Source organism: Hesperophylax consimilis, chromosome 8 (assembly GCF_061612785.1).
Source record: "Hesperophylax consimilis isolate HC1 chromosome 8, BYU_Hcon_1.0, whole genome shotgun sequence".
Classification (NCBI taxonomy): domain Eukaryota; kingdom Metazoa; phylum Arthropoda; class Insecta; order Trichoptera; family Limnephilidae; genus Hesperophylax; species Hesperophylax consimilis.
Genome location: NC_142843.1, coordinates 13,172,232 through 13,198,515, shown reverse-complemented (window position 1 = coordinate 13,198,515; position 26,284 = coordinate 13,172,232). Strand labels below are relative to the sequence as shown.

Below are 26,284 nucleotides of genomic sequence, written 5' to 3'. Positions count from 1 at the left end.
GCATCCCCAATTTGAGGTATGTGAGGTATGTTGTGAGGCTAAATGTAATGGAGAGGGACAAGAGATGGGGAAGAGGTAAATGGGGAAATACCTGGCTGTTTCAAGCAAACGTTTCAATTCTAAATGGTGGTCTTACACGAGGGCGGTAATGGGAGTATCTTATAGTAAATTGTGAAATAATACAAATTAATCAAATAAAATTTATTGCGCACGCCGGGATTCGAACCCGCCACCTTTAGATTGCTAGTCGAGAGCCTTACCCCTCGATCACGGATGCCGCCAATGTTACAAAGTATTACTTTTCAGGCTATTTTAAATGGTTTTTCTCACATTAAAATATAGCTGCTCTGCAAATTCATGTAAACGTGATATTTTTTTTGCATTCTCCGTTGCAGGCGAGCGTTGTGCAATACATGATATCCTGACTCCTTTTTTCTCGTTTCCTTTAAACGGCCGGTCCATCGCCTCATCTTTGCGCATAATAAGCTGGGGATACACTGGCGAGGCATCCCGGGGACCACTGAACTCTCTGGGAGATACCAGTATGAAGGATTACTCAGCGGTTAGCATGTATCACTTACATCTACCATCGACGGGTTTTACTACAATCACGCTAAAGTGTATTAAACTTTCCTTGCAATTATATGGGAGCTACAGCACAACTTTGTAACTGCATTAATGATGCCTTTGAAAAGTGTGTCTATTTATAGCTTATTCTTATTACAGGGTTGTTCATCGAGTAACATTTATTTTATAATTTTCAGATTTCGCAATACGTATCAATGGATAAAGTTATTAAACAGTTATTTGTTATTGTTATTTATTATTGAGTAGGTATTGCAAATTTATTGAGAATGACTTTAAATTATTTGGTAATCTGATATCAAATATATCCGATATAAATCCGATAAACTTTTAGTAAATTCTTAATATATCGGAATAAGTTTTCATGTTCCGACTTCTTGATAATATATTCGTATATATATTTGTATTTGCTAAAAGTTTATCAGGAAACCTATAAATTCATTTATTATTATCATTTATCCTGTTTTAACCGGATTACTAATAATTTGAAGAGATTCTTAGTAAAATAGCAATATTATTATTTCTCCGTACGGGTAAAATTGATTTTTCTCCATGTACACAACACAATATCAACAAAAAATTGTTACAATTTTAGAATTTTTGAAATATGAGTTTGAGATTTAGAATTAAGGAAACGATTTGGGTTTTTTATTTTAATATGTTTTTCTTTAGGTTTCTAGATAAAAACAACTGAGCTTTCAGGAATTTGGTAATGAAATAATAAACAATAGACACATTTAGGTCCATGACTGTTTAATTTAATTCCGATTTAGGCAACATTCGTAAACACTTGTTCCGTATAGATATTTGCAACTGAACATCGTGTCTCTATAAACCTAAGCGAACAAGGAGCGGTCTGGCCATCCACTTCTGGTCATTGGCGCTCTGAATACAAGATGAGCCGGATGAAACTACGGGGAACTGATGTATCTGCATTGCACTGCTAACTGCATGGAACTGCATTCCGGATTGCTCTTTAGTTACAGCAAAGCGGTCTATAAATAAATTCACTCCTTATATTGGGCCTGGCTTTGTTACACGAAAAAAAATGAATTGAAATTTCTCGAAATACTTGGTGGGATCCTTGGGCAATTCATATGATTGTTTGAATATTTTTTTAAAAAATTAGTAATTTTTAAAAAATATATCTTTTAGCTGTAAGGGAGAATGACAACATTTACTGATTATTTAGACAATAAATGTATTTTAAATATACAGATAACTTTGATTTTCTTATTATTTCAATGGGTAGATTATATATTATATTTGAAAATGCAAATCACTTGATTGCGCGGCAACAATAATTACTTGGAATAGAAAACTTCTCAGTACCGAAAATGTTTAATGAAACTTCGTGGGAGCAAACCACTCTGTACAGACCAATTATTACAAGTTGCACAATGGCTTCAATAAATACTAAACTGTAGCGGGCGGCCCGTGATTCGGGCATAAATAAATAATTTCTTCAGCGTTGACGCCGCAGATCAGTTATCAGTTGTTACCTACGATTACAGCTAGATTAATAATAGATATTTTGGTTAAGTTGCGGTTAACCAGAATGTGGTTACAAGTCACAATTCGTGTTTCGGAATCAATTTTATTATTGGTCCGTGATTGTTTGAGCTCGCGGGTCGTGCGATCGGCGAGCGGAATAAATCCCAGGCCAAGAATTCAGATATCATTGGAACTGTTGCTATGAATGCAATAACTACAACTTGAACTCTGTGTGAAACAGAAGCGGAGATGGGTACGGATGTGTGTGAGACAAACTGCCGGAAACTGCCTGATTTGATCGCGTTATGGTACTGTAAAAAGAAGATATTTCGACACAGTTGACGATACGGAATTTCCTTGGGAAAGAATATTGATAACGCAGCGAAGTTCAATCTTCATTAGTTCATCTTAAATTAACTAAATTTTTCGCATTATCATATGAAATATTTTGCTATGAATTTGATTTACGAAATTAAACAATGATCTTTTAAGAAGGATTTTCATAATAGGAACTTTAAATAAGCACATTTATAATGTACCTTTATTTCGATAACTATGTTTTACGATCTTGTGCCATTTTACTACATTTGAAAAACAATTTATGCTTATTAAAAAGGTTTGTACTATATTGTACTTCGGTTTATAGCTTCTTTTGGAAAAAGTTAAGTACCTACTCAAATAATGTGATTATAGCAATTTAAAATGATTTGAGACTTGATTCCAAAGAGATAAACTACGTTTAAAGAATTACAACATTAATTGAATAAATATTTATTCTCCCAAGACGTGAGCTGCGAGTCCCTGATTACAGGTTAAGGTAACGCGCCTGCGTATATAGAAGATAGATTACACCCGTACTAACCTACTGTGGATACATTACTCTGCGCTTAGTATGTAATTTCAAATCTGGTGTAATTTAAAAATTATTACGCAACATCGGCCCCCGGAAGGGAGATCATCTCGGGATGGTTCAACTTGGATGCTTGCTCCATCATTGCCAGATATGGTACCTACCAGATACCTAGCAAATACCTACCAGATACCAGCCAAGTACCAATTGGTATCTATCTACGCATGCAGATGGTACTAGATAGCCCATCAGTAACTGTACACCAAGCCTTGGGCAGAACGCAAGTGTGGAAATGTTAAATGACTACACGATCGTAATGAATATTTAAATATTGTCGAATATGGAAGATAGTTAAGAAATTTAAAAGTGATTTATACACTAGAGAATGCAATCAAAATCACGCGGAAAGGGCGTCTAACCATGATGCAAGTAGTGATCATCCATCTAAATTTAAAACCGTTTTCTAATGGCATGGGAAGTTAACGTTTTCTTGATATAATATCTGTATTCAACATAACATCGTTAGGTGTAAGTGATAGCATTACTGAACACCTAACAATGTTCACTTTTTGTTCTCCTTCAAAAAATGTACCACATCACTAGCATAATGTCAGGAACTTCTACGTTCTTGGATATTGGGGAACTTTATTAACAGGCTCGAGTTAAGGAAGCACAATGGAAAACTTTTAAAGGAAAATTATGTTAGTAAATTAGTTGTGAAACTTACCGGCTGTAGTTAGTGGCGCTATAATCGCCAAAAGCAGCGCCAACGCAAATGCGTTGCGCCGCACATCCCCCACACTCATGCTTTCTGTAGTCGAACAATCTGAAACAAAGAATACAAAATTAATACAAATAACATACATTTTTTTAAATTTTGAACTTGGATGGTAACGATAAATTTCGATTCAAATGTAGAACATTATTATTAGACGAGAACAATAAATTTCACTCCAAATTCATCAGATGAGGATAATATATTTCTATTTAAAATTAGAACATTTTTTTAAGATGAGAACAATATATGTATGTATATTTTTTATTATTTTTTTTTTATTACAAATAATACATTACAAAATGATAACAAAGTAGTAATGTATTATTCCCAGTGAGTTTTCCCAGAGAATTTCAATACAGTATTTTTTTAAAGTTAGAATCATTTCAAACATAAGGAACATGTGAACTTTATAAGCCTTTAGAACTTTTGCGTGTTAATTTTCATTGATTTATTTAAAAGCTCCTCCGTTTGAGGATCTTATTAATTTAGTTAGTGAATGGCCTTGTGTCAAAATAGCTTTCCTGGTGTAAGCAATTGCCTGGTCCATAAAAATAAATGAAAAAATGTTTACGACTAACAAAACAGTGGACAAATTATTCTAGGAGAAAGTGGAAATGATAAGAAAATTCAGTTTATTTGCGAAATTTATAGGTCCTCTGTTCGCTATCAAAAGGACGTATTTTTCGGAAGTATGTCAAAGTTCTCAGTAGGTAGTAAAATGATTCTGCTTATCTCGTTTTTGCAAAAGTAGGTAATTTAAAAGTATATAATTAAATAATCATTAAAATTGTTATAAATATACAGACTTTTGAGATTTTTTGAGTTCTGAGAAAAAAAATGAGCTCTGGCATTATGAAATTTGGGCAGTATTTTCCTGATGCAGTTTTGATTAACGCTATTATTGTTGTATCGCAACATTATTTCCACTACGAGGAGCTTCAAAGTATCCATTTTAATTTAAATATAAGGTTGAGCGCCATATTGTTCGATCAAAAACTGTAAATCATAGTCTTGGGCGAAGTCGGGTAGTACCTAAAGTTAGTCATAATTAATTATAAAGATGAAAAATATAAATGAAGTGATTTATGTTATGAATAAAACAATTTAATAGCCACGTTATATTAGGAGTATTATTTCAAAGGTGATAAATCAAATCGTTTAAATTATTTTAACTATTACTTGTAGTAAAGTCCCACAGGCGGGTGTATCATTATCGTGGATTATAGTTGTAATCTTTGTAAGCCTTGTAATAGGGATAGTTAGACCACCCAAAACAATGTTTTTAATAAAATATAACGATCAAAAGGGGATACATTTCATAAAGGTTTATGTAAATTTACCTTGATAGTTTTATCAAACCTATCTCTTTGTAAGATACTTGCGACCTGTAAATCCTTCTGACTTAATTGGATATCTTTTACATGCATCTTAACCAGAATTTTTTAACGAAGATAATACTGTAGTATACTTTTTTGATCTTAGTTTAAAAAAATTAACAAAAAATGTTACAAAATAATATGTTGAATAATAATAATATTCAAAGTTATTATAATTTTCTGATGCTACGCTTTCGAAAAATAATATTAAAACGAAAGCGTTTCTTTTCCTACTAACTTCAGGAGGCTTCTGACATATCAATTTTAACTTTAAATTACGTCTGCCGATTTTATTATGATTAAAAAATCCTGCGGCAAAGAAGCAACAAACAAGAATTTCATTTCAGGCCGTATTTTTTCAAAGAACTTGTTTATTTCCCGAGCGGAAACACTTGAGTCTAATAAAACTTTTCCTCAGGTAGCAGGTAATCGTATCTACTTTATCCAGGGAAGAATTAAGTGGAAAAATAATATTTCCTCAAGCGTTCAGTTCGCTTTATAAATATTCAGGTCAAAATTCCAATGTATGTGCCACTTATAATTTTCATCGCATTTTTATTGGTATGAATTTTCATTCATAACCATATATTATGAATTTATTCAAACATACTTTTAAAGTTATAACATTTTAGCAACAAAATTAGTTGTTCTATCCAAATCTGGAAAACTCTAGCATCTTGACATTTCTACAGCAGCTTTTTTCTCTGAAGTTTCAGCTGAATGCTACCATGTTTAGTTTTTTTCTCTGAAACATCGGCTGAATGCTGCAGTTGATATAATCTAAGTTTCTAAGTTATGAAGCTTACAATTTTTATAAATATGAGGAGATAAAGAGAGTGTAGCGCCCTTGAGGTGATTTTTCACAAAAACGGCGCTCTACAAATTATCCAATTATTATTATTATTATTATTATTATTAAAAAGTATTTAACCTGAATTTCTTTCTAAACAAAAAATATATTGCTCACGTGCTCAAAGAAGTTAAGTTCAATAGGTGTTCCGTTGAAATAAGAGGATGTTGATATATTTTCCGAAAGCAAACCCTCTCGGGACCACTTGGGTAGATTTATTCGTTAAAGTTTCCTCCCTGGTAACAGGTGGAGTAGGGGGAGGTTTGTACCCACTTCACGTTTATCTTATTCAAAACACCAAAAACTTCGACAGGTTTGTAATTTAAATCGAGTTTGAGGGTTTTTCTTGCGTATTTTTTTTAGCGTCTGCATTAAATTAGTTTTAAAAGGAGCGTCAGGTGGATATATGATGTGGGTAAGTGGGTGAATGCAGAACTAGGGGACGCTTTAGAAATGTATAACACAATGAAGTGAATCATATACAATAATTTGCGATACAACAAGTGTGTACTAAGACAGATGAGTACGGCATTCCATCCTACATGCCTACCTCTCATCGATATTGATCGATTCTACCCTTGTGTGTTTAGGTTAGGTTGGGTTGAAGATATGACCCGATCTAAAGTAATCGAATCGGGTCAGGTCATGTTCCATCGTATCTGCCTACCCCTGCGAAAAATAGCCTCATAGTTATTAGAAACGAAGTATTTCACGGTCTTTTGCTATTTTGCCTGTACTATATATATATTATATTATTTTAGCGGTTTACTTAGACATTCCTGTCACAAAGTCTAACTGTACGAGCTTTTGTTTGTTTAGCAATATGTTACATTCACACACACCTCGCACATCGTACGGGCTCTGTTTATTCACAAGAGTGTGCTATATGGACAGGACACATGGCAGTAGATACCAATATACGATATCACAACCCGCTCAGCTATTTTTCAAGTAAATACTCCATTTCTTTCACCAAATACGTTAAGAAATCTACTTAACCACCTGAACCGATTATCTTATATCGCGCATCCTGACAGGTCACTAAGACATTGAGAGTTCAATATTAGCCTTTTTATACCTAACATCCTTTTATATAAATGCAAGATTTCTCTTCTTATTATATTATCATCTATTAATAATGTAACTAGCTTCCTAATGATATGAATTTTGATGTTTAATTCTGTTATCAGTTTTAGTTCATTCCACCTAAAAATTTGTGATGAAATTGTACAATATTTCATATAAAAATTAATTCATTATGAAATCCTAAATCCGAATATCTAACTGAGGTATTTAGGATCGGGTACTAAAATTCACATTATTTTTTTCACTCTCGGGGAATTTTTGCGTAATAAAGGAAGTCAGTTACCATTATTTATACTATTAAATACGGGAACATTAAGAGTTCTGAGAAAAAATAACTGAACCCTTTTAAGAATCATCATTATATTGCGTTAATAATCGATTAATTCTTATTAAAAACCTTCCTGAAAGTATGCGTGTTCATATTGAACTCTTGATCTAATCGATGCGGCCATCGAATTAATGAGAAATTTTATACTAATTCGTTACGAGAAATACTAATATATTATAATTTCTACATGCTAAGTTGTTCGTTAAGCTCAATATTTCACCCTCGGAAGACGCAGTTAATTTTATGGTGGAATATTAGTTTCACTTTGCGATTTTAATTAAGAATCTTGCCTGGAGTGTTAAAAATGTCTGGAGGTAGGGACGCCTAAAGTATATTAACCTCTTGAGGGTGGAAGTACAGCATATTTAATAATTAGCGAGAAATTTTGAAATTAATAAGAAACATTTTGAAAACCGTGAGAAGATTTATTAATACATACACTCGGAACGCGCTTAAAATTTCAATATTAATTATTGATTAACATTTTAACGATTTTTAATTAGCATTAAGCCCTGAACCTTTTTATAAACAGAGAAATCTGTAAATACGAACGTACGTGTATATGATAGTTTTGGCTATGCAATGTAGATCTTTTGAAGCGAGTTTGATCACCTTTACGGTGATACCAAGTAATTTTAATTTTTTTTTAATTAAATGCTTTATAAATGTACAATCCCCTTGAATCCTAGTATTTACTTGAGAAGTATTTGTGCTTGGTTTGGTAATAAATGTAAAACTTTACTTTATCTCCTTGAAGATGTTCATTTAAATTCTTAAAGGTTTTATTTTCCATATTATTAATTAAATATTGCATGCGTTGTATGTAAATACAACACGAATGATCGTGCCTTGTACAACAACTATCAAATATTTCGAACATGTAGTAAAGATACGAAGAAATAGTTGTTTGGTTATATAAAAATTGAAGCAAAATAATCGTAAATTAAGCTTTTAATATGCCTGTAACTTTAAGCTTGAAAATCATCATAGTTATAAATAATATATGTAGATACACATAACGGAATGCACAACAGATTTCTGCATTTCTGCCAATAAAGGATGTTTAAGGCAGGATTTAAACTAATTATTATTGTTCCTTGAGAACAGTTCATTTGTAGCGGCTTTCTTCAGTGAAAGAACGATTACTAAACATCAAGGAATACATTTGAACATTAAATAATGAAGACAAACCTGAACTCAAAACATAGACATCCGTTCATTGATATTTGCAATTTATCAACAAACTCCATAGTACCGTAATCATATTCGCTAGCAATTGGCAACATATTTCTTCTGCAAACAGGACGTGTTGGAAGAAGTACAAACAGATTAGAAGGTTATATATTAATTGCCTGCTGAGTATGTGCAAACTAATTTATGAAGTAATTCCAAACAGGACACTAATAAGAGGAATCATTAGTTTTACGCAAATACTTATCTTATTAATTTATGTGTTTCGGATGTATTCATTTATAAGGTTTCTAAATTATTTTAACAAGATGTCCAATGCTTTATATACAACTGTCGAATTTGAAACAACATCTTAGAATTACTTTCAGAACCAGTTAAACAGATAACTATAACAGAACTGTATCTGTAAGAGAACTATGTTTTTAAAACATTTCTTGTTTAGAGCGACTTTTGTTTCAGTGGGGTTGAAATACTTCAGAACATTTGAAAGTATGTTCTTCAGTTTGATAAAAATGAATCGTTTTTTTGCTATATTAATTATTGTCATAGAAAACTATACAATCTCTAAAAAAGTTTTATAAATTAAATAAGTTCGGATGGGGAAAGGTTAACTTGTAGACCTTTTTGACATGGCTAAGCAAATAAAAGTTTAAATTTCATTGAACCGTATTAGCTTTAGTAGCAGATATTGTTTGCGTTACATTGCAACGTTTTCAGCCATAAATCAACGAAGATGCTTAGGATATTGACTGCTGCGACTTTGTAGCTCGCATACAAACAATTGAATGTAACAAACCTCGGTACAGTATTGCATATCGTGAACACCCGGCGCAACCACTTAATTTAATCACCTCGGTCAAAGAAAAGCATCTCTGTTACCGTATAGCATGCAGAGTACAGTGCGCACCTCCATGTCTTCTGTGCAGTTCTCATCCTGCAATAAGTCTGAGCAATAAACAGGACTTTTGTGGAAGTCGGTTGCCCACCCCACCCACAAGAGACGTCCTCCAGGATATTTATGCGTCTGGCAACTTCAAATATATCTCGGGAACACTATAGCAATTTATTCTGGCAACGCTAAGGCTTCAACAATTTATCCCGGGGACGTTATGGCTCTATCTATTTATCCCGGGACGTTACGGGTTCAAGTATTTATCCCGAGGGCGTTATAAGTTTAGTTGAGAATCGGTCCTGGAACTTTGGGACTTTATAGATTTCGGGAACAAAGTTGGGATTCGAATTGAACCGTTATTTAGTTCATAAATTAAAGTTTTATATATTTTAAAATTATATATTAAATTATATATTATATATTAAAGTTTTATATATTTTAAATGGTTTTGTAGATTTCAGTTCAAAAAGTTAAATGTGTACCGTCAGTCTATATATGATTTTTAAAGCAGAATTTTACTCTAAATATAAGGGAACGATTGTCAAATTTAATTCAAACTATGCATCTATGGAGGGACCGAGGACAAAGGTGCATTTTTGTGCCAGACAGCCTTAATAAACCATATTAAAGGGGATTTATTAGGATATGATACATGTGGATTTTTTAAGGCGGTCAAGTACTTAGATACCTACCTAGTTCTTTTTTATATGGAGTTGAAAAAGATATGAGGCCGACAATGCAAAAAGTTTTCATTCTTAATCGGATTGTAATCATATTATCTAGTGGTTCGTTACAAAAACTTTTCTATAGGCGCCAGCGGCCGTTGTGATTTGTATTCCCACATAAGTCCGAGGTAATCGACGGCAGATGATAGCTAATTACACGTATGGACGGTTAATTCTCGCCTTATATGAAACAATAATTAAAACAACATCTCTGAAGATTGCTCTCAAATAGCGACAGTGATTGAGGCTAACGGTCCACAGGAAGTACGTCTGCATCAGATCGTCAATTTAACATTATGAATATATTAAACTATGCTACTAGTACCACATTTTCCGCATCATTTGAATTAATAACTAGGCAATATTGTAATAACATTACAATTCAATATTATGCAACACATTTTACATAAGATTTTGAGTCAAAGAATGATTGGTGAATTTCTTTGTACATAATATTCAATCATCATCGTCTTGTAAAGAACACACTGGTTTGCCATTGATTATGTAACCGAATTATCTTTTTAAGTTATCTCAAATTTGCAAAATGACTGATTCATAATAAATTAATTAATTATCTTACAGAGTAGTAGATGTTGCATTCAGCATTGCTTATCTGAAAGTCCGGAAAAGAATTGTGATAAAAGCATCTTTAAATTGAATGATTTTATTAATAAGAAAAAAAAATTCATGGTTCAGTTAATTTGAGTAGTAGATTTTTTTTTACAACAGGGAATAATGTAAAGGAGTAATGCTTTATGATCCTGAAAGCTTTACGTATTCCCACGGGGTATTCACACACAAACAAAGGAGATGATAAATATTGATGTTTGTTCAGAACGATATACAGGATCACTACAAAACTTAAAAATCAACATCATACTTCTTTTTTTATCTACAAATTTAAAAGTTAATTGAAATAAAAATTTAAAATGCAGATTTTATGTGTGATTCAATCTCAAATTCAATCATAATAAATCGGGGAGTGTAGATATTGTATTCAATTAAATATTTAGTTGTATAAAAAAAGTTACGTGTTTTTTTACATACAGACAATTAATAAAACCATGTTATATTTGTAACTATTAAAAGCTGTGATGTTAAAGAACTAAAAATAAACGTAATATAATTTAACGCGCAGTTTATAAGCAAACACAATTAATTCAATTTAAATTAATTTATTCATGAATAATCCTCTGGTAGTTCTTACAGTAAATTTCGAAATTTGTTTGATTTCAGCGGTCAACACCGATTCCTTGATTTGTTGACTTTGTCCGCGTGGTCAGCAAACAAGTTTCGTCCCGTTTTCAGTACATTCTCTTGTGGGATTAACGGGGATACTTTGCGGCAGGACCAACAAAAATACTACATTTAAAGTCCTGGACCGATGTTTGTGTTTCTCGAAAGTGGATAAACTAACAGAAGACAACAGGATAATTCTTTAACTTTTCGGTTTCAACCTAGGTTTTATTCATTCAGGAGATTATGAATTAGTAAATTACTTTTTATTTAAATATAGTACCAAGCGATGGCAATATTGAGATTGAAAAGTGAAAAGCTTACTGGTATATTATTTATTGGGGAGAGGCATTATGTGCTGTCTTAGTGTTACTTTTTTACCTTTGGTGGTATAAACACTCATCATTTTTTAACCAATTTTTATTAGATTTAAAATAGAGATATCAATGGTCTGCGTTTAAGATTTTATCAAAAGGCAAACTACAAGCTCGTCTATGTGAGGTTATTACATGAGTAGTATACAGGCATAAAATAATAAATAAAAATGCGATTTGGGTTCCGACTTGTTGCCCATGCGATATTATAACTAAGTCATCTGTGTGTAAATGTCTCAACTGTGATAATACGCTTTTTAAGGCTTGAATATATTTTGCAGTACGCTTCTGAGAACGTTGAATCATTTATTTTAATATCGGTAGGTACTAGAAATTCGCGGGGACATGATCACGGACGCTAACGAGACTCGGCCGATTAGCATTTCTGGTTAATTAGAATAGAATGAAGATTTAATAACGGTGCTCCGGGGGTAACACCTTCGAAGCCTTAAGCGCTTAAGCCTCTCACGCTCCGGGGACTCTGTCTGAAGAATTCACGAATGTTAAATAAGGCTCCTGCGCGAGTACACTCAACTTCCGGCGGGTTCAAACCCGAATTCAACGGGCGCAAGTGACCGGAACTGCTACTTTTATTTTATTTTTAAATTCATTTCTTCTGTTTTAATAGTGTCGTTAAGTTGTAAGGACTTGAGTGCGAATTTAATTTATTATGTATTCAACGCTAACTATTGTTCTACGTTGTAACGAACAATAACTAAATAACTATATTTCGCGGAGCTCTGAAAGACCTGGCTGTGGTTAAAGATCCTTTTTTTGTTATTCTTAGTAGGTAGATAGATGTTCTATTTTAATATTTAGTAGATAGTAATAGTAATATTTGGATGATTTGTAAAGCGCCGTTTGTTTGAAAAATCACCTCAAGGGCGATGTACAAATATATACATAATACATTTCTACAATGATCTTTATTATTACTAACTATAGACTAGTCAAACTATTATCAATGTATGTCTAGCAAATTGCATCCACCGGTTCTTCGATCACTAATACAAAGCTATGTAACTAATTTATTTATATTTTGTACACTCATATGATGACTTTTAAGTTCCATTCTGAATTATTTTTAGGGCCTTATAAACAGAAATCACCTTTTCCAAACTTTGCATCTGTCTGCATTTTGGTTCTTTCAAATTCCTGATAGTTTGAGATGAAAATATTTATAATATTACCAAGATATAATAAAAAATAACGATATACCTAAGTGATTTATCAGAAAAACCAAAAGTAAGAACATTAGGAGCTTTTAAATTAATTCCGATGATCTCTAGTATTTTATTTAAATCATTTCCAACTGCAAAGCAAGTAATGCCATTATGCAAATACTGTCACTTAATTCGAATGAATGAACTCAGAAACCAACACGGATTATAATGTTAACTGTAACATTCTACTTAAGGCAGTTGTGCTCATACGAACCGAGGGAAATTATCTAATAACATCTTACTTTGTACATAATGTCATACTTCGGATCGAATAATTTGTTGGGATTGCTAATTATCGTGTGATATTTACAAAGATTAAGAATGTGGGCCGGATTTTGATCAGACTTTGTGATGGTCTCAATCAATACATACTATTATTATTAATTAATCTATTGAGTAGTAATAAGACTACACGTCAATCGACCGCTTCCCGTCAACTGTACAACATTCAATAATTTATATATAAATGCCGTCACGTTAAGAGCTTTAAACAAAGTTTCGGCGGCTGACAAATTCAAGTATCTCTAATCGTTGTAGAACATAAGACATATTTAACGTTCATTACTTATTGGATTATTAGTATTTAAAGTTATTAACAATTTACCGTTTGAATTATTATATCTTTTTGACTTGGAAATCAGAGAAGATACTGAAAGAGAATGATTATGCTAAGTAACTGAATCATTTATACTACACTTAAATACACTCTTGCGCGAGTCCGTTACTCTTGAGTTAAATAAGAAATAAACTTATCAATAACTGGTTGCTGCTGCTCAGAAGTTGTGCCCACATATTTATTAAATGCAGATCAACTTTCAACGTTAAGAGTAGATTATCGACTTTATTGTAAACTGTTATCATGATTTACTGCAATTTTATTGAATTGCTTCCATTCCGCGTACTCTTAGAAAGAAGGTTTATGTTAATTTTGTTATATAGTGGGCACCCTATGTCAAAGAGAGTAATATATGGACGAATTGTGTAACATTTGTTATTAAATAGCCGAAGAGTATATATATATAGTCTCCCCGTCAAAAGGTTTTTCGTACGAAGCTGACATCGATATCCAAAATTGAAAGCCACCCACTGTATTTAAATCTGCTACGAAGGCGTTGATACTATGACAAGAAAATAATATGATGTTCGTAACGTATCAAAAAGATTTATAAATAGAATGTGTGTGTGTGTGCCAGAGGGGCTCAGAGTGTTTTATTATTATGAATGTATGCCATTGGAAAAGTGTGTGCCATGTTCTTTAAGAAACGCGAACCAATTAGGCATCTGAAGACATCAATGTATCATTATTCTTACAGACATTCTTACATTGATTTGCACCTCTGCCAATTCTTCATTCTTCTATCCATTTTGACTCGATACAATCCACTCAATAACAATATTGTTATTGTTATCTGTACCGTTTCTAGGTCTCACTCCCAATTTTTTTTCAATATATCGAAACGATATACAAATCCGGCGACTATTTCGTCGGTAATTGGTTCTGACACCTGCCGAACAGTTATGTTAGAAGTTAATTTGAAATGAATCGCATATTTCTTTATAAGTAGAAGAAAATGGGCTAGGGAGACAGAATGGTCGCAGAAGTGACCGAAAATGAACCTTTTGTGATAACGCCGTCCAGATGAAAAACCGAACAATAAGAGTTCCGTTTCGTCGCTGTGAAAATAAACCGACTGAACACAAGTTTAGTTTGTCTCTTGAGGTAAATGACTCCCAAGCCAGAATTCTGACTTGAAAAAAATATTTAAAAAATGTGTTACGCTCCGTGAACTTAACGTTTGATAACTGGATTCATATAAAATTCTTAAAAACGTAAACATTTAAAAATATCCTCAAGTTAAAATACTATCCCAAAATTACATGAATTGGAAGTATCAGCTTATTTTAAGAAGCACAAAAGACTGTTTTAGCAGTCAAAACTCTTGAACCATGAGCTCTAGCGTTATCAAATTTACACAGTTTTTCTCTTAGGAAATTTAATCAATCTAGGCATTTACTTTTAGATTTCTGCGTCATTCACAGTGAACTATGGAGACTATCATCCAGCAGAATTTGTTTTTTAAATTAAATATTAATACTTAACATAAAAAAATAGTAAGAATGATTTTGGGACCTTGATAAAACCGAACAAACGTTATACAATCAATAAGAACATTGAGAAACGAGAAAAGTGTTGAATGATCTGTTTTAGCAAGAAAATTGAATTTATTTTTTTAAAATTATTTATGACTTATTACTTATAACTTTTTCTCTGTTTCAGTAATAAATAAGTGCTTACGTTGAATATCATATTGTCCTCGGGAAAAAAAAAAAAAACAAAAAAAAAAACAAAAAATAACTTTAAGTTATTAAAAATTTGCATGTGTGACTTTCTTCTATTGTTCTAACCGACACGTGTGTGGTAGTTAATTGTGTAAAAAATGTTCTTTCCACATTTCATTACCATTTCCCAAGGGCGTCAGTCTTCCCGCTTCAGCGATTTTCTTCATGCACTAATGATCTTCTCGGGCCTAGGAGTGAGGAGAGGAATCTTCAGAGCCACTGGTGCATCACGCATTTCATTATGTGACGAAACAGCCGACAGCCTTCTACCCATATGATCTGGCAGATGATGCAACGAGATATTATTATTAATTTGGAGGCGAGGAAAGCATTTACGGAAATGGTGATCATTTATTACATGAAAAAATAATCTGATGAGAAATTCACTAGTGTTTTTAGTATTTGGATGTTTGTGAAAAAACTAGAGCTAAGCTCAATAGTTCTTGGTATCCGGTAATTGACGGCTACACCAGAGAAAAAGAAGAAAACCACTTTAAAAATTATACGTTATTGTTAGCTTAGAGGGTTGGAGCTGGCAATACGGTATCACATCCTCATACATAAGCTCACATTTCACCACAACCTCAAATAACACATCTGCCCTTATGATGGACACTGCAATGCTGTTCGAAACATTTGCTAAAGAAGGAGTTAGCGCAACGCGGCATAACACCCCAAAAACAAATAGTAAAAATACTTTTGGCCGTGAAAATCTTAAATCATATATATTTCTTATGTCAGATATCACTTCGATAAAATAGATCCTTATTATAGATGTATACCTATGTATTTCTTATGTCAGATATAGCTTCGATAAGGTAGATCCTTACTCTAGATATATATGTATTTTAAAATGATACGTAATTTATATATTCCCACTTTTAAGCTTGGTTTGTCAATATCACGCAAAAAACCAAAAATTATTCTAACCGTCTATCTGACGTACAATTTCTCCTCGGGGATAGGTAGAAAGGATTTAATGTCATACAGCTATGCCTAGGCACGCATTCTTTCTGTAATTCACAAAAAAAGATTAAAAATGTTTTTTTGATGTTCAGATTCCCGACAATTGTGGACATGACCCGATTCAAATAATTGATGTAATGTAATCCTATGACGCCCCGACCCGACTTTTTCTACAATGCTTGTTTCTCCTAATATAATAATAAACACAAAGGAAAAAAAAAATGAACGTCAATTCAAGACAAATTTGTATAAATCGAAATTTAATGTTTTAAAGTCTGTATTTTGTTACTGACATCCATGGATAATGCTTTTTTCCACCATCGTAGGAGGGTGAATTGATTTTTTTTATATTTGCGAGATAAACCGCCAAATAAACCGCCGTAGTTTTTGACAGTGATTGTTGATGCAAAAACAATGTTGTAGCGTGAAAGATACATCGTAATACCACCAGATGGCATTGTTGCTTAAATTTGGGATTTTAACTGACGTTCCTTGTTGTTCCCCTGTGGTCTTCATAATATGTTCTCCTAAGACCCCTTTCTTTCCAAAATTAATATTAATTTGTTACACACTTAAATTGTTTAATTCAATGAAATACATTCTGTTTGATCTAATTTTGCGTTTAGAGTAGAGTGAAGAGTGACCGACTATAGCCACGCTCGCCCGATTAATCTAAAACCACTTAGACGGCGGTCTACGGTCACGGTGGATTAAGCCCCGTTAAGGTTTGCGTTTACTATAAATGTTTCCCGTACAGCCTTCTACGTGCTCATACGGCGAATCACTTGAATATGTCAATGTCATTTAGTTTGTTTGACGAGTTTTGTTTTTTAAGTTAATCGCATTTAAATCGGCGTGAACTCAATGAGATGTGCAAGTATACTGGAAGCCACTTTCATGTTCTACTTTTTAATGGAAAAAAATTAAGACAGGATTTAAAAGACGCGATTGTGTTTGGTATTAACAATGTTTGTTCACTACTTCGAAAGCCCCATTTGTAAGAATATATTTTACAGTTTTAATCAAATGAAGAGTTTTATTGACCTCATTGGTTCCTTAAAAATCTAATTAAGAGTTATTTATGATAGAAAAAAACTTATTAGAAATATTGTACTATTTCACATCTAATAATTAACAAAATTTCATGTAATTTGTATTACATTGTTGATCTAAAAGACGTGTTGTAACCACCAATTATTATAATTTGTTTGTAAAAATCGTTGTAAAAATTCGTGGTCTCAAATAAGTATTTTTTTATATGATTATTTTGTTAAATGCGTAGTTTTCTTGGGGTAACCTTTCATAAAGATATTAAAGTACCCACCTAATAGAGATTCCTCACTCTCATCACCCTCTTCTCTTCTCATTTTGAAAATCATTGACCGTGGAAACGCAATCTTAAATTACTATAGTTGAATGGTTTTGTAATCAAAACGCCCTTATTGTAATTACCAAGAAAATCCGAAACGTATTTTCCACTTTCAGCAAGCTATTTCCTGGTTTAACTGTTACGGATACATTACAGTAGGTGCTCAAACGATCATTTGCAACAGCCAGATTCGTTACGTACTTAAAAGGTACAAAAGGTACCCGATAACGAGGTATGTACATCTTAAATTCGCCAGTCATTATATTGATCCAAATATATAGTTGCATGTTTGTTGGAAGAAGTTCAGAGGACGCCGGCGTATGTTCCACTTTTTTACTTGTAAAGAACACCAAATGTTAACGGGAAGCAACGGTGGTTGTAACAGACAATACGTCTGGACGCTGACACGAATCCAATCAGATCTAATAAGGTTTTTTTCTCGTCTCGCGAAGTAACAAGTAACATACGGGGTAATTACGACCACACTGCCAAACTATTATTGACAAGTCGGGTCGGATTTGATGGGACCGTAACACTTATTAATGCATGTCCCGTCGGATCGCAAGCACCTCGCTGACGCCTCTCCATTTACTATTTAATCAGTCTGGCAACTTTGAAAAAAGAAGCTACTAAACAGATGTAAAAAACAAGAATGCAATGTAGGTCTATTACCACGAGATGCAGTACGTGAAGACTGAAAACTGGTGGCGCCAAAAACATCTGCGAAGCGGAACGTGATTTTCAAGAACTTTTTCAACGTTCAGAGCTTTGAAAAAATCGAACCAACCAGATTTTTTTTAAATGGATTTGCAATTTTTTTCTTTTGCATGTCTGAAACTGTATTCCATTACTATTGAAAAATTTCGTAGAATTTCCAAACTTTTTTTAAGAATTCAAGTTTTTAGCATGGAATAAATAACAGTTTATTATGTAAATACAAACATGTTTTACCACTGTAAAACGATGAACAACTAAAATATAACATCGTAAAAAGTCATTCAGCTACAATATTGCAAGTTAAAAAATCAAAAGAACCTAATGAACTTGAGCTATTGAATTGTCAAATATTGTTTTATGTTATGTTTTCTTAATATAATCTAGTCGCCAGAGAACATCCGTGAAACGAAATACATACTTAATAACTTCCTTTGAAGAGACGATCATCTCTTATGTGTTTGAAGTACTGCTATGAACAGTTATAGTCGTTATTTGATTTGAAATTACAAATAAGAAAAAATATGTGTGTCATGTAAAGGCAAACAATCTGTGAACAAGACACATACTGTTAAATTACGCTGTTTGGTTTAGGTATCTTTATACAGTTGCTATGGTCTCAAATTAACTCATAGAATACCGCTGCATCGGATATGTTATATTTATAAATAAAAACTTGGGATATAACTTTTAGAATAGTACTCATTGATAAAATATTTACGAATATGTTTTCATACACGATTCATTGACCATTATGCACTTTTACTACCGATCAATGAATACAACCTTTATAAGTGTCATGGTAATGTATATAACCTCTACAAGTGTCATGGCAATGTATATAATCTTTATAAGTTTCATGGTAATATAACAGGTTGCAATCGATTAAATATATTTTTAAAATATATTTAATCGATTGTAAATATATTAATTTAAATATTAAATATTTAAATTAATGTAAATATTTATTTATTAATTAATTTTTTTAAATTTTAAATATTTATTTATTAATTTAAAATATATTAATTTAAACTAAACAGCTTGGGTCTCACCCGAGCGTCGCGTGTTCGATTCCTCGACTGGCTAAGTCCTCCATCACAACACAAGCAACATTTTCGGCTTTCTGTGGTGGTAGTAGGAGATTTTCAAACATTGTTGGGTTATTTGTAACCCGGGAATGTTTTTCTTTCTTTTTAAAAAAAAAAAAAAAAAAAATAATACTTCGTTACTTCATTGATTTCAAGAATTAGCATTGATTAAAATAATCAATTGATTTTTTACCACTTTTTTAAATTCAAGCAATCTAAATAAAACTGTTCCTCATATGTCCAAAACAGTTAGTCTGATTCACCCAAAAGCTTAAAATGTTTGCAATTCGATATCTTTGTAATTAAAACAGCGTCTTTAGTCTGTGTCGGGACTAAATGCAAAACCAAACAAAATGCTTTCAAAAAGAAAAACATCGATTCTGAGAAACATTTATTTGACATGTCCCCACTGCAAGGCAATTCGCATTTGTAAGGTTACCAACCCTTATACAAAGAGTAACAATTTTGGTACTAGCAGCTGTAGAAAGCTAGGTAGATATAACTTATTGATTTGCATATTCTATTTAGCTTGTTTATAATGATGTTTACATTTTAAGTGAGCGCGGCGAAACTAGTTTTGTTATTAAGAGATTTTATGGACTTGTCTGAAGTTAATTACCCCCCCACACTACACCTCCTGTCTTGTGCAAACTTTGTTAGAAGTCTCCCGCTAATTTTCAATCAGCCTCTTTAATTGAAAACAGGAGTCGGTTTAGCACTGCCAAAGCAAATAAGGCTTCTTATTTCAATGCAAGGCTGTGCTTCGGAAATGGTGATTCAAGCGTGTTACATTTGCGACGTTGATTGGGGTTCATTAGAAAGCAAAAAAAGGTGGATATATGCGATAAATTGGTTAGCGTGTTTAGCATTATGAATATTTATCAATGGTTATATGTTCTTAATTTTTTCAACAAATCTTCTTTGTTATAATAATAATAATATTTGGGTAATTTAGATAGCGTCGTTTTCGTGAAAAATCACCTCAAGGGCGCTGTAAAAATATATTTATTAAATAATTAATACAGAACTACTGATTTAAAAATAGTGACGTATATCTAAGACTTATACCTACTGTCTTACGACTAAGGCCTATAACTACTATCTTAATGACATATATATTTATATACGTAGAAACATACAACTAACATTAAAATTAACAATCTAATTTTCAGAATTTTTTATATTAGATAGATATGCAAAAATTTGCATACCTTTCGACATCTAGACATCTAATGTAATGTTTTTTGAATTTTTTTAAACAAAAAAACAATCTAACTAGAAATAAGGAAAACACGAACACGCCCATAACGTATTTCTGGTGGATTTTTCTTATTTGCGTTTAAAAAACCTGTCAAATGCAGATCAAACAAAGTGCCGCATTTCTTTAAATTTAGATTTTCACAAATCGAACACGTGTTCATTAGCGATTGGCGCCATTATTTGGGTTCAATCCGTGCGGAATCGGTTGTTGGGGATACGGCTCCGGTTGGCTCCGGTTCGGGTTACCAAAGTTCCGCTTTGGACCATGCACCACATGGGCGGGCGGTTCCCAAGACCCGTGAGTCGGGGCCTTTGCGTACCGGCGCGGAACCTTTCATCCCGGCTTGGAATAGGGAGGGTTCCATCTCACGTCTCATGTTGCACTGACTGACTTATTAACGCACTGACTGTATGTTTGTTCTCTGTGTCTAGACTTGAATTGGAAACTGCCGCAGAAGGTGGACCTTGACCCCGCATTAATTCATTTCATCTTGTGGTTAAGACGAATTAAATAAACAAGCTAAAATTTAATGTGGAGTGGTCAGAATGTTTAAATAACAAGTTTGTATAAGCAAATCCATTGGGCCTGTTTGCTTTCTTAGCTATTTCTTATTCAAATAAAAATTTAATTTTATAAAAAAAAACGATAGCACTGAATAGATAAATCGATAGAAATGAAATATATGCATGTGCGTGAGTCCAAAGGCACAATTTTTCCTTACTTCTGGTGAAATTGAGCAACCCATAATCAATTTCATTGACTCACCTGGGGTCTAGGAGTCAAAATATCTTGCTGGACGATAGGTGCCTAATAAGAATAATGCAAGAAAACATCAATTTGTACGGAGCTTTATAGAAAATTTTTATGGAACTTTACTATGTATGTGTTCGCTAAATGTTTTTTTTTTCGTGTTAAATTTTGTGCAACTCTATTTTTGTAAAAAGTTTTTTCATACTTAATAATTAATTTAATAATAATAATAGTATTTATATATTAAAAAAATTTAACAGTTTATTTATAAACAAGTTTTGCTCTTTAAATTGAATTCCTCCTAGCAGCTGTTTCGCTTTCCGAAGGCAAAACTTGTTTACAAATATTTAAAAATATGTAACCCTAATAATAATAAACAAACACCTAAACGGAAGCACTAAAAATTAAGTATCAAATAAAATCATTAGAGCAGTCGCAAAAATGTAACCATAAACCAATAATTAAAACATGTCCTAGATTATCATCTCCTATGGTCCACTGCAGCCTCCTAATGAGTTTTGGGTGGGACATTTAGAGATTTATCTCATTGGGGTGACATTTGTATCGCCCAACGGATGAATGGAAGTAATGAATATTATTAGGACACTAGGTAAATCATTAAAGGCATTGACATGCATGTATATTTATAACTTCAAATGGAGCATTTAGGAGACCTTTAAAAGTCATTGTAACTGATACTCTCACATTGGTTCCTGTTTTTTAACTCCTACTATGAACATTCTTATGGATCATCGTGATATTTATGCTCTTTGAAAATACGTGCATTTGTATTTTTTTCTTCAATTAATATCAAATCTAAACCTTTTATAATGCCATGCCGTAGTTATGTATGAATTATTTTAATACTAGATTTTTTTTGTTTAGTCTACGGAAACAGAAAATAACAGTTTTTTAAAAATAATCAAATCTTTTTGTGGTGCTTTGGCATCACGAATTGGGGTATGTTGTGAGGCTGAAGGTAGTGTGGAGGGGAAGGAAATGGGGAAAAGGAAAGTAGAAAAATAGGTACCTGGATATTCAGATCTGCTCACTAAACATGGCCAAAGTCTCAAGCAATGTTTCGATTCTGAATGGTGTTCTTTCAACTGGGCGATACTGAAAGTATCTATCAATCTAAAAATAGCTAAGAATATGCTTTGATTCCTTAAGTACCTACTTAAATATAGTGTAGATAGAAAAACATAGTAAGTAATATCACGTTATGATTGATTAGCTTAATAATTTATTCTATGGACATTTTGATTAATTTTAATATAATACTATTTAAAATAGGTAATCAAAAGTGGCAACATTTTAACGCCACGATTAGCGTCACAATTAATAATTATTAAATCAAAAATCATTTGAAATAACTTTTTATTATATCAATGGACATCAATGAATGTTATTCCATTAACAGAAATATTCAAATTTTACCCCCAATAAAGGTGCTACAAAGCAATAAACGTGATCAAAACTCGGCCTTCGATCGATAAATCTCTTCAGAGAAAATTTATTTAAGACATTTGTTTGACAGGAGCTAATACTTTGAATTTATTGGTACATGCCGTAATAAATCCATATTAATTTGAATAATTAACTGTCTTGTTGTTGCGTGTGCAGTTATTAATTTTTAAAGGTTTATGTTGTTTTTTTATAGAGATTAAATTTAAAAAATGAAACGCACAGTATAATTATCCCATAGAAGATCAGGTCTAGATAATTTAGAGAATTATTAATAATAAATTAATTTAAAAAATTCTGCGATATAAATACTTTATGTCACAGCAAAAAAGCTTAATTATTGAGAAATACCACCACAAATTTTGAATTACGAGTGTTATAAATGGACGCTTATTGGTACCCATCTTATTAAATGTTTGGAATGTTCTCACGTAGGCAGGAATATTCCAATAAACAGCGTGTACAGTTATCAAGTTAATAAGTGAATAGGGCACCTACTTACGATAGGCTATACTATAATAATGATGTTGGTTTTTTAGATGCCGTCTTAATCGAAAAGAATATTCTTCCAATCACAGTTCTTGTATTGATAATAGCCCCCTACGGCGAAATCAAATACTGTACTGTAATAAATATAATATGTACCTATTGCGGATAATACTATTCTATAGGCTGGTAGGAACTTGAGGACGAAAAATATTAGGAAACATTTCATTTTAGGATCAGAAGACTATTTTTAGCTACCTGAAATCACCGACGTGGCCCGGGCTTTACAGAGAGTTTTTGGGAATCGATATAGACAGAAATTTTCCTCTTATTTTGAACGTCAAGTACCTATGCAAAATTCCATAAAGAAGTATCAAAATTCTGCTTGAAGGCGTGGGAAGTTAAGAAAAGGGGGTGAGGATGGTTTTTCTGATGTCCTATTTTGACTGTAAAATATCCAAAATATCATCAATCTCGTAATAAAACTGTAGATTTGTTTAAAAAACAAACACCACGCCGCGCCAGGACACTCTTCTTGATACAATATAAATAAATAGATTACTAGAACTTTTGTAAAAAAAAATAGTTGGTCTCAGGATTTTTGACCACTTTTAAATTAAAAGACTATCATTAGCTCTTTAATTATTTGCTAAAATAAATGCCAATTTAAAATTTCATTGTTCATTTAATGAATATCAGAATCGAAAGAAACACTGTTATTGCCCTTTTCGTTGTGGTATTTATATTAGTACTAAAGTCTGGTCTGTAACGATTAACTGACTTAACTGACATTGGCCGTGGAATGTGCGGTTATAAGTTTATTATAAGTAATATCGTTACCGTTCATTTAAAACGGCCGTTAAATAAAACCTATTACTGAGGTCTTTTAAAATCACGGTCAGTTCTGGCACACGGCATGGTTACACTATTAAACCAATAAATGGAACGATTTAGGAGATATCGAGGAACTATTTAACTTTGTGACTGGTAGTTTTTTCATGCCCTAGAGATTTATATTTTTAAACTGTTATTATATTTTTGAAGAAGAAGATACTACTAATAAATCTAAACGGAACGTGATACAGTACAAGACACAGAAAAATTTTAAAAAAAGATAACGGAATCGAACGCAGGATCTCTTGTTTAATCTATTTTATCTCTTAATTCTGAATTTTAAATATGACGTTTAATAAATAGATCCCAATGGTCAAGAGATCCTGGGTTCGATTCCTAGTTGTGACCGTTACCTTTTATAAGTTGTAAATATTTATAAGCAAAAATTAGTCGCCTGAAATATCAATACAAATTGAAAATATCTCCCGAGTAAAAATAAATGCCGCCAACGGGAATTGAACCCGTACCTTCTGATGTCCGGTCAGGTGCTCTGAACCACTGAGCTAAGTCGGCTTATTTCCACCCCGCCAAATAATTCAATATGTACTAGTACCTCAATCAACAATTGCTGCTTATTACATTTTTTCCATCTGTAAACAACCAACATTATTTTTTTTTTGATATTTCAGGCGACTAATTATTGCTTATAATTATTTGTTATCCTTTATCCTATGCATAAAACCTTGTCTTATAAACATTAGTTTACCATTAAAAAAAATAAGAATAAGTTTTTTATTTTTTATTAATATCAATAGCAAAATTTGTACATTATGTAGGTTTAAAGTATAATATAAGTATATTTTTTGTATTTTTTTTCACAGTCCTCCTCACTAGGGTTTCCTGTTCTGAGGCGGCCTGTAGTTTTTCTTAAATTTTTGTATTTAGTTTTGAATTGTCTTTACATTGTCTTCATAATGTTTGTAAGTTGATTATTACTTTGATCTTTAAGCCATGTTTTGACTTTTGTTTTAAATATACTCATTTCGTTTATTTTTTTGGTTAGTTATGATTATAGTTTTTGAAATGAAGAAACGTTTACAAATTCTTGACTTGAGCTTTAGGTATGAATAAAATATTAACTTTTGCCTTCATGATTTATTGAAAAGTACGTTGATGGTTCAAAGCAATTTAGGAAATAACAGAGTTAATTGTATTGTACTCAGCAAGAGCTATAATTATGTAAATAAGTAATTGAGTGCATGCCTGCATATATTATGCATAGTATACTATATACCCGCATTCAGCTCGCCTCTTTTGTAGCAAAAATTAGGCGACCTGCTTATTTACTATCTTCCAACCTACTTCAAATGTTTAAGGCACTTTGTAAGAGATTGAAAGATTTCCCCGTTTTCACGTAAAAATGTTGTCAAGTAATCTCTTCAGATTTCACAAACTAGTGTTGATACAGACGCGACCGAAGAGATTTCGAAAGGATTGCCACTTTACCGTTACCTTCTTCTTGGACGCTTCATAACACTGCGAGTGCAATAAGGTATTCAAAGAAGCGATGGTCAAGCACCCTGACTCCGGCCAAACTATTTCTCAATTAATCTTCGCTTTTTTCCCATCCTCTTGAGTTTATCTTGAATAAAATGATAAAAAAAATAAAGCAAGTTCTGCCACAGAATCACAACCTGCAGCGGAGCAAAAAACGAATAAGAATGGCATACACGATAAAGCAATTTTCCCGCTCTTTGTGGACGACAAATTAAGTTTCGTTACGTTATTGCGGCGACAATGGATACTCCGTCCTTTGCGCGTGTATTACTATAAAAAATCGAAACCAATTGCGGTGTAGAGGTGAAGCCACTACCTTCATACTTGCAAATAAATGGCATAAAGGGAACCGACCTCAAATATTCCAAATGTTTACCTGAAAAAAATGCCGTTTTAATTTCGTAACATAACTTACAGATAGGGCAAATTCCTTTATAAAATTTACTTAATTTGTAGCCTCATAAACT

General features: G+C 32.5%; 1 protein-coding gene across 1 annotated transcript in view; it reads right to left on the bottom strand.

The window, feature by feature from the left end:
- Positions 1-26,284, bottom strand: part of tnc (tenectin) — a 110,521-nt gene that overhangs the window by 40,193 nt on the left and 44,044 nt on the right. The window contains exon 2 of the mRNA XM_089634892.1: positions 3,657-3,755. Coding sequence (XP_089491018.1) covers positions 3,657-3,735 — 79 coding nt within the window. The 5' untranslated portion in view covers positions 3,736-3,755. The remainder of the gene's footprint in view (positions 1-3,656; positions 3,756-26,284) is intronic.